Raw genomic sequence first — 13,457 nt, 5'->3', positions numbered from 1 at the left:
AAGAAGAGTTTAAAAATGAGCTGATGGAATAAAAGTAATGTAATTAACACTAAATCTTAGTGTTGGTTTACGGTTTCTAAAACATTTTTATGTTAATCTTAGTGGCAGATCAGCAGCCAGTGGCCCAGAATTGTACACGGATGGAGATAATAGTGAGCCAACGATTTATTATAATTTTCATTATCGAATAATCTCATTAATATTTTCTTGCTTAATGAAAAAAGTAAAAAATAAATTGCCCAAATTGTTTTAATTTCCCTAAGGTAATGTCTGACTAACAGTCCAAAACATATTAACATAAACATTCACTGTCAGATAAGAGTCTTTCCAGTTGAAAGGTTGAGACTAGGTAATATTCAACAATGTTTCTTGAGCAATAAATCAATTGATTACCCAAATAGTTCGGTTGGACAACTGGTCCCCAGACCGTATTTGGAAAACCTCAGATTTTAAATTCTGTAGGATTTGTGTCAAACAGTTAAATCTACATATAGCATGGTAACTTTCTTATATTTGGTGCAGTTAATGTATGCTAAATGTGCTAGCATTTAATATAGAAATAGAATTTGCATCTAGCATAAACACATACTTTTCTTTGGTTCTACATTTGATAAAGACAAAGGGAGTTATTAAGAACAAGAAGGCTTTACCAGCTGATCACCAGGTGACACAGGCACTAGGTCGAAACTCTCAAGCTGAGCAGTGTGGCTAAGAAGCACATCAGGGCTGGAATTTAGGATCTCATCACACACAGACACCAAGTGACGGCACTAGAGAATGAAACAAACCACCATTTACTATCAAGAATATCTCAATCAATCCTTAAAAAATAAAATGACTTGTAATAAAGTAGGCAACAATATACAAATACTTACGACCGATATGATGTCCTTTTCCTTTTCATAGACAGTGGTATCCTGTTGGATGAGTGAAACAACATAACATGAGTTCCATCTAAGCAGTGTACCACAATGACACCATAGCAGCCTTTATAATGCTATAATTGATTTGTGGAAATGGGACAATCTGACTCAAAACGCCTGTCCTATTTCCTCTTCACAGCATGAGTCGGGAAGTGAAAGACCAAAGGTATCCAGAGACAAGAGAGGCATCACTCCAGAGCTTTTACTGGTATTTTATCCCAGCAGAATATACTCTTGTATAAATGGGGGGAAAGAAACAAAAAACAAACATAAAACATAACACTTATTCAATGAAATTTGCAGTTCAGCAAGTGGGCAATCGATTTTGGTGGTGTGTAATGTCCACTTAACCCGAGGGCTCACACTAATCCCCCACAAGCACACGTGCGTGTACACCACAGGAAGTCAGTGGTCAATGTCACAACTGCTTAATCTCTGGTAGGGAGGAAGGTGTTGATAATGCTCCAACAGGCATTACTCTGACTTTGCCCGGGAGCTGGAAAAATGAAGGGCAGTCTTTGAATTGAGGGGATAAAGAGATGTTAAAATAGAAGAGGGTAGATGTTTACACGGCGTATGTGGTAGAATTTCCAGTTTACAAAATCATGCGGTGTAAATTGAGACAGTTGTACCCCAGGCCTCATTCGGGTTAAAGCCCAACATGTTCTTTAGAGTTGAGGGAGACTGAGCAGCTGTATGATGGCAAAAGGCTTGGACCTGTGTGTCTATGTCTCCCAAGTCCCCAAAATTAACGTCCACACACACAGGGAAGACATAGTTAAATAAACACACACACCTAAGGATAGGCTCTACTGCAGTATGGTCAGGCTGGCACTGTTTTCAGTCTGTGCTGAGGTGTTTGGGTTCATGATTTAGGTAAGCATATGTGTTTACGACGCCCACAATATCTTTTTTTACATTGAAGGTTCAGCTAAACTTAACACAGCATGAGTTTTAAATACTCCTTCAGGAAGATCCAGATTTCATTAAAGGCTTCTGTGTAAATTATCTTTTTCAGTTATCCAGAGTCAAGCTGCTCCTGAGTTTTAACAACGAGAATATTCATTGACGATAGGCCGATGCCGATACCATTACTCCCTAAGCTAATTTGCAACGCCATGACGATGTGATGAGTTACATAAAGTACTGTTAGGGGAAACTAATCTCTGTGAAATGTAACAAGGGATCAACAGTGAACAGGGTTGGATTTCTGGGCTGATTAAGGCTGTGACAGGGGAGGGGTACGACAGGGAGAGATTGTGGATGGGGTTGTGGGGGTGTGTGTGGTTATTCCCTTGGGTATTTACATGTGGATACTTTAGAGATGCAGAACTTGCAATATATTGATTTACACCACAACAAACCACTAAAGGTTGTGTAAACACCTAAAGATGTTCAGATCTTTCTCTCAATCTCCATTTGAGCAAAGTAGTCTTGTCATGGGACGCTAGCTATATGCAACAGTGACTTAGTTAGTTAGTTAGTTAGTTAGTTAGTTAGTTAGATAGCTATAGTAGTTAGGGCTTCATTCACAGCATAAACAGAAATACAAATTAATTAAGGACAGCTATTAAAAAACAGAACATCATTGTTACAGTACAACATTCTAAATTACGGAGGAGCTGGAAATGTAACCTTACTCAGAGCCAGCTGCTAATGTTACCAACAACATATTATGGATGCAAACATACAATGCATCTGGAAAAGGATTTAGGGTTAATTTTAGCCTCTAAGAGGAGTTTATGCCACATAATACCATAAGAAACAAAGTGCAACAAGGCAGTCACAAGAAAGGGTTTGAAATGGTGTGCAGCCATGCTAGCAGCTCTGTGAGGCTGCAGCGTTGAGCTAAATGCTAACATTAGCATCCTAACATGCTCACTATGACTATGCTAAATGTAAACATTGTGGTGGCACTAAAGTCAGAGGATCATCAATGTCAGAGGAATTATTTCTCTGGGGACTGTGAAGGTCCATAGAAAATCTCATGGCAATCCTTCCAATAGTTGGTGAGATATTTCATATTTAATTTTCATGCATTCACTGTTAATGGTGTTACAAATGCTGAAACTGTGGTTTAAACTCAGGACAGAAACATATGACTTGATCCACCTGTAGCCTAATTGTGATCCAGGGTATTAGTGGTAGTAATGGTAATAGCAACTCAGGTTTAAATCTGGTTGCCACCTCCTACCACACACCATCACTTCTGCTTTCGCTTTATTAGTAACACCTCTTTCTTTCCAGCATCTCAACGTTGCTTTTTAGACAAAAGGTTAAAATACAGCAATATCCAAGTAGTACTTGGAGCCATGCCACTAGAGGCTTTCCCACAACATTAGCTTACAACCTGTTTCTGCATTTCCTTGTAACAGGAAATGACACAATGTGTGTGAGGTGGGTGTCAGGTACACTTCTGCCCTGAAACATATGCTTACAACCACAAATACATGCAAATCACTTTCTGATTTAATTGATGTTACTTAACAAAAGTCAAGAGTGCCCAAAAACATCTAAAAGTATTTAAAAATATTTATTGTCTATCCATCAATTTTAAAGTGCATATACAGTTACAATTTATTTGCACACATATGGATAAAAAGCATATAAGACCTATGACATATGAGGCCTTTGCATTTAGGTCACATTGTGTTATATTGCTGAGGCAGAGACCCAAGAGGAGAGGAGATGAAGACATGAAAAGAGGAGCTCCCAGCATGTTTATCACGCTCCCTTCTATTAATTTCTCCTCTCAGTAAGGGACCGTTCGGTATTTATGGAATGTACCACTGGAGGAAAATAGGGGAAGGTCATGTCTTTTTATTCTTTGTTGAGGGGAGGATCACCCAACATTTTTTAGTCTAGGGGGTCACCCAACTTTTGTATTCATGAAAACGGAAAAATTTCAAAGTGGCTTGTTTGGTGCATATTTTTCCATGTAGCTCTCAGTCTCGGCCCCCCATCGCCAGCAGATTGGTCTGACTCATACGCGGAGTTTGCTTGGGGGAAGGGGGTAAGCCTCTCCCCGGAACACGTAGCTCCTTTGGCGCCATTTTGATGCTACCAAGCCATCACCTCCCGTTAGCATAAAATAGCAAAAATAGGCTAACGATTGTGTCATAACCACGCAACTTTCTGTCGGCTAGTAGAGGAATTACCGTATAGTACAGGAGAAGCTCGCAGGCAGTTTTGACTTACCTTTGCTGTTTAAGTTTAATTACTAATGTTAACTAGCATTTTAGTTAGCAATAATTAGCCTGTGCCTATGTTAACTCCTTACATATACCTACGCTCTCCGTCTCTGCAAGATTGGGAATGATTGAGATTTCTCTTGGCACAGCTACCAGAAGACTTACAACTTTCAGACAGGTTGCTCACGTCACATCTACGTCTTGAGGAAGCCTAGTGACGAGTCCATAGCAACCAGTTCATGTGTTGTTTGTTATTACCCAGAGTGCTTTGTTGAATGGTCTCAATGTTTTATTTTTATTTCATGTGAATACTATTTTACTAGAGTAACTTTAGTATTTGAAATAATGCAGTAATCAGGAAGTGTGCATTTAGTTTCCATGCTTATTGTCTTACCACAACAATGTTAGTGAGAAAATCTACTGAAATGGCCACCATAATAGTGGAGTGTGATGTGTAAGATGAGAATGCAGAGGTTAAGTCACGTCATCTCATGGCTGTAAAAAAACAAAGGGCATCTGTACATCTTTACCTAAGCGCAAACCAGTACAGAAGGCATCAATAAATTGTTGGGGAGGGTCATGCCTCTTATCCCAATCGTTTTGGAGGGTCATAGACAATCTACTGCTGGTGAAGGGAGGGTCAAGTCTATTTTGACTAAAGATCCCCAAATTCCTCCCGTGGCCCCTTAAATAAATAATGAACAGTCCCTAAGATATTACCTAAAATAAATCGCTTGAAAAAAATTTAAAAGCTATGGTTTTAAAATGGACCCCTCAGGTTTTGCAACACAAGATGTAAAAAACCGTCCCATCAGACAGTACAGTTTCTGTAGAGATAAACCATTTTCAGTTATCCATCAACTAAAGCAGAACAAATGGTCCAAGATCATATAATATTCAAACCAATGCATTTTTGGCCTTTTAGTGACCCAAACAAGACCATGAAAATATGCCACCTATAACTGCCAATTCCTACAGTATCATACAGTGGAAAAAAATTATAATTTCATTATATGGACCTTTTTGAGCAGCTCTGTGCCCAAACAACAGCTCAAACAAAGACTGACATTCAAGATTGACCTTTTAATCCACTTCATTGTAGCAACGGTAGTTACATATTAGCCACAATTTTACTGCTGACTGTCAATAAATGGCAGATAATCCCAAGCAGAATGTGCTGCAATAAGATTCCAGTTATCATAATAGAAATACTGAGGAGAAAAAGATAGCTGCATTGTCATAAAAGGTGAAAACATTTAATTTCTTTGCCTTCTGCTGCACTGTAACATGCATCTACTTCACTTAATAAGAAAGGTCTCGTGTTGTGTTGTGTTGTGTTGTGAAATGTGGCTTGATCAGGCGGTAAACTAACTTTACAGCAGTGTTCTGTGCCTGAAAGCTGTTATATCTCTCTATAGTTGTCCAGGAAACAAAGACAAGCTATTATGTGGGTGTAACACTCTGAAAAAAAGCGGAAAACAAGAATGCATGCAAATGCAAAACACAGGCATGCATGTACACACATGTACCAAAAGGCTGAAACTATCTACACAAAGGTGCAATAACAGACGGATGATTCGACACAATTGAACAGATTCAAGTCTTTTTTTGTTATAAATCAAAAGCCGTGTCAAGTCAAGCCCCAGCATGTTGTGTTTACATAGTTGGACTTGCACCAGTGGATATTTAATATGTGCCAACAGGTCACATACTTGCTATAAAAAGACTGGCAGACATCACTAGGTTAAATCTCTTTTACACCTGCTCCTTATCTTTCCATCAAAATCTTACAACCCTGTCCATGTTCTTTTCTTTGCCTTTTACCACTCCTCAACATTGGAGTTCTCTTAAGATAAAGTCAATATCACTTACTTCTGACAGGTCACATAGGTGAGGCCTCTTTTAATTTGCACGGTTCATTTTTTAGTACAGTCCCCTTGAAATTCTCTGCCTTCTATATTCATGCCTCTCATTATTTCCTCCATCTTAAGCTTTAAACAAGTCCTCCAACAGCAGAGAGGTTGATTATTGCTTATAAAGCAACAATAGATCATTTTGTTATTATATTATGATATCTTTCTGATCAAAGAAAATCATTAAATCAGTGGTTCCCAACCTTTTTGGTCTAAGGTACCCCCATAGCCCTGTTGGATGAACTTGCATACCCTGTCTTCGATTCTCAATTGTATGTTCCAATTGCATAACACTTTATTTTGTATAAAATTGTATAAAAGTGGACATTGTTCATTTTACAATGGAACTGTCAATGTTAAGGTCGGTTTTGGTCAGCAATCATACTGATACTAGCCTATTAGGCTACTACTACTCAGTGTTGGAACCATTTATTCATTAACGTTACTTTTAGCTAATTATTATAACCGTTTCGTCATTATGTTTAGCTAATCAATGAACTGTTAAGTCATTATGTTTGGCTACCTGTTTAAACTACTGTGCTCGCTTGCTGACTAGTTTTCACACTCTCTTACATAATTGCAACATGTAGCGTTCAGCTGACTTAATGTTAATATGTGGATATATTCTTTTAACCAAATCATAATTTCTGTTTTCTCAAATTAGTTGAGCTACTCTCATATCTTTTCACGTACCCCCTGGCAACTGCAGAAAAGTACCCCTGACTGAGAATCACTGCAATACAAAACCAAAATGTCACCTTTTAAACTAAGAAACAGTCACAGATTTGTCTCAGTAGCTCCCAGTCCTTCAAATGTAAGTTTAACAAAATCACTTGTAGTATTGTATATTTTCAGGTAAAGGTTCTTATGTCAAAGACACTTTCAAAAGTTAGATTTTGCAACACAAATGTTCTCCTTTTCTTTTCATAGAATCACCATTAAACTCACATACCTTCATGTAATGCTTCGAAATTCTTTTTTTTTGCTCTCATATCCAAGTTCACGGAGCCTTCTTTTTTTCTCCCTGTCTCTCTCTCCTGGACTTTGCTTGCTGCTCGGCTGGTTCAAAGCAGACTGAGGGTGTGTTCTGCGAAACTCTGACTTGACAACTCCACTGTTGGATCCAAAAAACACCAGCTGACTACTGACCTTGATCAGCCTCAGGGTGCGAGAACACACACAGACACACAGCAAATAAGAGTCCTTTCTTTGGTGTGAAAGATGTGGTGTAGCTTCTATGGAAGCAGTTCCCCAGAAAAGGACGTCATAATGTAGCCACGGCCTCCTGACAAAACGTCAAAAACCGTTAACAAGTGGGGCATGACACCAGCCTCCATTTGCCAGGAGCACATTTTAAGAAGCCGTGACCATGCTAGTTTGTAAATGATGTGTACACTGCTGATAGATTAAGGACCCACACATGATACAGTTGTATAGTACACGCTTCTGCAAAGCCTGTAGCTGCAGGTTTATAATGCTTTGATGACAGCAGAACTGACATGATATGATATGTCATTTTCTCTTGTCTGTTAAACAAGTGTGAGGGCTTCTCAGCTTTCCAAAATTGACCTTTTACTGTAGCTCACCTGCCACGGTAAGTACACAGCACCTGCCAAAACAGGTAATACACATGTTTTATATTTTAGATATGAAATTACCCAATCTGTTTCCAGTGTGATTTTTGAATGTAACTAGCTACTGTCAGGTCATTTAAAACTTGTATGAATTTACATGACCCTGAAGTCAGTGGACAGAATGTTCTCGGTACAATACTTCTTTGTGGACAATCATTTTTACCTTTTTAAAACAACTGCACACAACTGCACACACGTGTGCACCAAAGTTCAAAAACAGGAATTGAGCAAACAATAGCCAGACATTACCAAACGATGATCAGCCTCTGAGAGGGACCGACGACAAAAGCAACGGAGGGTTTCAACTTATTAATCACTCTCTAAGTGCTAAGCCGACAATTGATGAATGAAAACAACAATCGGTAGGCCCAAATCTGATTCACTCAGTAGTGACAAAAACATCCGATCAGGGTCAACAAGCTCCATAACTCTCTAAATTCATACTTCCTTCCTTCTCCTGTATAATAATAAAGGGGCTGTAACTGTACACCAACACAAAGACTGCAACTCTTATTTATCACATGCTAAATCTAGTTCAGACCAACCTTGTATGGTGAGTCTACTGTAGATCTCAAATGATCTCTCACATTACAGTATTATCAATCCCTTAAAGTCTACACAATGATTTTCAACTTTAAATTATAACCAACAAGCAAAAAAATACACTTAACAGTGTGTATACATGTAGGCTTGTGCCATTTTAAGCAGTCTAGCAAAGTGCAAAAGCGGCAAAGGAAGCATCACCTTGTGGGGAATTATCCAATCAAAGAGGTGAGAACTGTACCTGTCGTGCTGGGCAGGCGTCCAAAGCTGGCTATAGAGGGCTATATATAAACTCCTCTAAATACCCACAGCTTCTCTGCCCCTTTGACTGCCTCCTTTAACTCTTTCTAATTATCTCTCATTCTGTTGCTATCTCTTCAGCTCCCTCTTCTTTTTGTCTTCTTCTCTGCTTTACTTCTGTCTTCTGCCCTTTATCTCTAATGTCGCTACAGCGTTCTTCCGAGTTAATAGTCTCTCTCTGCCTGTCGCTCTCTGCTGTTCATTCAGCGACGGGCACTCCACTAGGAGTCAGAAGTCAATTAACAGTCGGTGCAATCCCTCTTTCAGTCTCCTCCTTCTTTCTCTGCCTTCTCCTTTACCCTGACCCTCGCTCCCTCCCTCCACTCCTCCCTCCCCTAGGCACTCCAACAAATCCAGGCCTGTCCCTTCTACTACCTGTAAACACTTTTTACCCTTATCCAGTTATGAATATTCCTTCTCTTCCCATTTCTTTCACACATGTCATACTACCCTGAAGGAGTAAACACAAACAGAATCCAGCCCTCCTCTTTGGTACTCATTTTACCCTAAGCTTCTTCAAGGTACAGCTGCCTCCAAATATGCCAGGAATGTAAAGATAAAGAATTCATTACTCAAGCTAAGCCGAGGAGCAGGGAGTCAGTTTGTGCTTCTGTTTTTCTTGCTGCTTTTTAGGGGTTGATTTTAAAAAGAAATCACACAACAGGTTGCAGTTCCTCTTTGGAAGTTTAGTGTGCTTGACAATACCATTAGAAACACGGTTATGTATGTGTTGTTCCTCATAAGATAAAACACCTCATGTTTTAATGAACAGTAAAGTATAATAAACCAGCCATTCAGTTTGCATAAAGAGAGACACATTTTTTAAATGTTGCTGCAAAAATCAGCCATTTGATGGACAAATGGACAAATATAACACATACATGTTTTATAAGTATACAATATAATTATGAGTAACACATGATGTGTATGCACTTAACTGCTTAAAACCATAAATGGACCAACCTTGTGGACAATGTCTCCTAGCTCTCTGCAGTAGGTGAATATGTTCTTGCTGGCAGTGTATCCACTGAGCTGGGAAAACTGATACCTGGCAAAAAAGGGATTATATTTCAAATAAGTCTGGTTAGAGACTGGACAAGTGCAATGATTTAATTTCACACTGGTAATTAAAAGGAACAAAGACAAATTAAGGATCTTAGAAAGTCACACAAAGAGAGAAAGCAAACACAGAGGGATACACATTTAAGGAATAGATATCAGGTTTCTTAACAGGGGACAACAGGTAAACAGCCCGTTAATGCATACACCAAAAAATATCATCCTTTTTACATAAAACCTACAGCAACAAAATCTGCAGCCACTACTATTTGTATAAGAGATAGCAGAGAACATTTTCTGAGTAAAAAATAACTGCAGAATAAAATAGAATTTCGAGTACTGTATATATAACGGTTAGATAACTTCCTCTTTACAGACCTGTTGAGCAAAGAGAAGAGTCCTTTGGCAGAGGCGATGAGCTCCACTACAGTCTGCAGAACGCCAGCAGGCAGCTTGCTGGCGCTGTGTCCATCGTAGCTGTTGAGGCGCCAGCGGCCCTGGATGCCCATCTGGAGGGTGTGGGCAACGGCACGCAGCTTCTCTGTCAAACTGCGCAGGTTCTCACCACCTATACCATAAGTCTGGAAAACCCACACACACACACCAAACACACACTAAAGTGATGGGTTAAAGGGCTATTCGACTCCTGAAAAACTCCACAATGTTATACATAATCTGTGATGTTTAATGCATTACTTCCCCTCTTCCAACACTTCACAGAATGCAGGGGTCCAGTGTTTAGGATTCATTTCATATACTGTGATTGCAACATACCCGGTTTGTTCTGGTTGGGGACCTATATTGTGTCGTGTCAATCCCCCTCTCTCTCTCTCTCCCCTCATTTCCTATCACATCTCTACTGTCCATTTAATAAAGTCATAGAATGTCCCAAAACTGCTTAAAAAACACTTCACAGAATGTGATTTCGACATAACTGTGGGTTCTGCAACCGGGTAGGGACTGAAATGTATATTAAATTAAAAGCAAGAGAGCACTTTTTTCTTGTTACTACAGCGTGGAAACTGAATGAAATACTGTGTTTCACGATGTAAAGCATTCTGGACCACTGTTGGTGCTGTTTCCTCTTCTGTGATGATTTTATTCTTTTTTGAGGAATTTAAAAATTGTGCGTGTTGAAATAAGTAATTGCTGGTCTGATCAAAGTTCAAAGTTCGACATTTACTACCAGTGCTGATAGGTGAAAAAGTTTCTGCTATCGAGCTATATTACAAGTGACATGGAGGTAGACATTCGGCTAAAATCCTCTATCACAGTATATGTAATTTTATATCAGCATGTCATATATGTATGTATGTATATACATATATATACATATATACATACATACATACAGTACCAGTCAAAAGTTTGGGGTCACTTAGAAATTTCCATTCCACTCCATTCCAGACAGAATACCAGCTGAGATCAGTTGCATTGTTTTTTTTAATCAGCAGTTTTCAGATTACATTATGTGCTTACATAATTGCAAAAGGGTTCTTGACTGTCAGATGTGTTTACAGCAGTGTATTCTAATCATTTTACAGATGTATGACTGAGACGGAAATAAAAAACCTCCATTCTAGCCTCTGTAACTGTCAGTAAGGGCTAGAATCACCCTGACACTTGTAACAAAAACTTGAGAGCGTTACCTTTCCAATGATATCAGGCACACCCCAGAGTGTCAAAGTATATGGGAGCTGTACCACTTTTAATTTGGGTATGACGTTTAGACCAAAAAGCATGGATTTCAACCCTTTTGCAATCATGTAAGAAACTAAGCAGAAAACACACAGTAATGTCTGTTCAGCCAAAATCTGATAAATCAAGGTAAGACAAATACAACATTGCCACAAAACAATTCATATGCAACACTGCCCACAGCAGCCTAATACACCCAGAGATATTAGGAGGAAATATACCACATTATAAACAGTAGGTATATACCCTATAATGTTATCATGAAGTGGATTCTTTGGCTCAATTTTCAAAAAACGGCTACAGTTTTGTCGCGTTATAGTGAGAGGGGGTTCTAATATTTTGTCCACCACATTTATATTGATGAGGGTAGGCACAATCTCAGTATAATATACAGTATAATACAATATGAATTAACCAAAGCTATAATATCACATTACATATAATGTAAATAGAAAAACACTGAGCTTCTCTCTCATACTGAACGCCTGTCATCACAGTTTTCTGCCTAGCGGTGGGAGACGTGACTCTTCACAACCTCTGCAGAAGAAGCAGGTTATTGGTGTGACCCACTCAACATTGATCAAGAGGTTTGGACCTGTCAGGCTTTATTGTTCCACATCAACCAGCCGGAACAATCGACCGTCATCGAGTGCCTATGAATGTTTCATGGCCTCGCCAACATTATTAATGTAGTTGTTAATTATGTAACTGTGAACTTGAATGTGTTCGGTCTGTTCCATGTGAGCGTCTGATGGTTGTTATTATGAATGAGCACACTGTTAGCACTTCACAGAGCATCAACACAGAGAGGAGGCTGAGAGGCATACGCACACAAGCTTTAAACAGTAGCCTACATCTGTCTATATGGGTTTTTAATCTTGTCTTAAGTTAAATAATTTCACACAAGTGCACTTATGTGAAGCTTTTGCTACGGGGAGACTTTATTCACACACTCATTCATACAGACTTTAGGTTAAATCGTTAATGACCATCAGTATTAGAGTTACATCAACAATTCGACAACAAGCAGTTTGAGCAGCCTACAGCTTTAGCCTCGGCCTAAGTTCACAGGGTGTTACAGCACCAGAGCTGTAACCTTGCCTGATACTTTCCTGCTCAATTAGTCCTTCCAATGCAACAAAACAAAAACCAAGCTGGAAACCCCATCCAACCACACACACACACACACACACACACACACACATACCAACATGACTATTTAAGTGTCCTTAAACTCCCTCTCAAAACTGGACAGGGAGGAAAATTAATTAGGCAGCAGAAGAAGAAAAAAGATAGAGAATCAAAGAGGAGGCGGAGGTGTCTTTTTAGCCGACTACAAACTTTCCCAAAAATTTGCATGTAAAGTATTCAGCGCAAGCTTTTTTAATTCTAAATCTGCTTTGGTTGCAGTTGAAGTATGAGAAGTCCTTTGATGTTAGCTAGAACAATAAAGTAACAATTTTACTATGATATGCTCGACTAGGGGGATTTGTGGGGGGAAAGTCAAGCACTGAACTCAAACTTGCTGCATGTTGCTAAAGGCGCTGAGTGCACGAAACAGGACTTTTATGGCAATAAGACCAGTTGTGTATTCTGGCTGGATTTGCAAAAGATTATCCAACCACTCCTGGTTCCACTGTGCAAACAAGAGCATGATCTAAAAACAGTGTGATGGTAAAAAAAAACACACACATATGTGCTCTAATATCAGAACATACACGACACCAAAGCAAGACAAGAAGAGCACTGCTCAGTAAATATCCAGAGGAACAGCTCTCCTCGCGCACAACACACAAGGCACACAGCCTTGGATACACAGAGCACTGCTATGGACACATACTGTACACAAACACATGATTCCGCTTTGTCCCTTACCAGAGAGCAGAGTTTCTCCACAGCCTCCAGTATGAGCTCCTGGTGTCCAATCTTATTTACTCCCAACTTTTCCAGGTCCTGAGAGGTCAGCTGGAGCAGATCGAGACCCGATAAATGCCACTCTGAGACCGGGTACTGATGCAGGGGGGCATCCAGGCCTGGAAACAGGACACAAAAGCACATACACTTAGGGGTTTACAACATGCAGTGGCACAAGTATAAATGGAAACCCCATAGTCATAAAGTCACATGTGTGTACAGGCAGAGACATGCAGAGGGAGCATGGACTAACAGAGGCAGAAGATCAGTAGCTGCTGGTAT

The 13,457-nt window shown here is 39.5% G+C and overlaps 1 protein-coding gene across 11 annotated transcripts in view; it reads right to left on the bottom strand.

Annotated features, from left to right (window-relative positions):
* cnksr1 (connector enhancer of kinase suppressor of Ras 1) overlaps positions 1–13,457 on the bottom strand; it is a 29,877-nt gene that overhangs the window by 15,123 nt on the left and 1,297 nt on the right. For 6 of the 11 annotated variants that reach the window (XM_039785135.1, XM_039785136.1, XM_039785137.1 and 3 more), the window contains exons 2-6: positions 13,137–13,294; positions 9,942–10,177; positions 9,468–9,552; positions 876–917; positions 651–770 (exon numbers count right to left, since the gene is read on the bottom strand). In XM_039785135.1, coding sequence (XP_039641069.1) covers positions 651–770; positions 876–917; positions 9,468–9,552; positions 9,942–10,177; positions 13,137–13,294 — 641 coding nt within the window. Of the gene's footprint in view, positions 1–650; positions 771–875; positions 918–6,979; positions 7,244–8,445; positions 8,744–9,467; positions 9,553–9,941; positions 10,178–13,136; positions 13,295–13,457 lie in introns of those variants that run through there. The other 5 variants (XM_039785141.1, XM_039785142.1, XM_039785145.1 and 2 more) reach the window with 3 other exon arrangements.

Source organism: Perca fluviatilis, chromosome 20 (assembly GCF_010015445.1).
Source record: "Perca fluviatilis chromosome 20, GENO_Pfluv_1.0, whole genome shotgun sequence".
NCBI lineage: Eukaryota > Metazoa > Chordata > Actinopteri > Perciformes > Percidae > Perca > Perca fluviatilis.
Note: the sequence above shows the minus strand (reverse complement) of the source record. Positions and strands in the feature narration are given on the sequence as shown.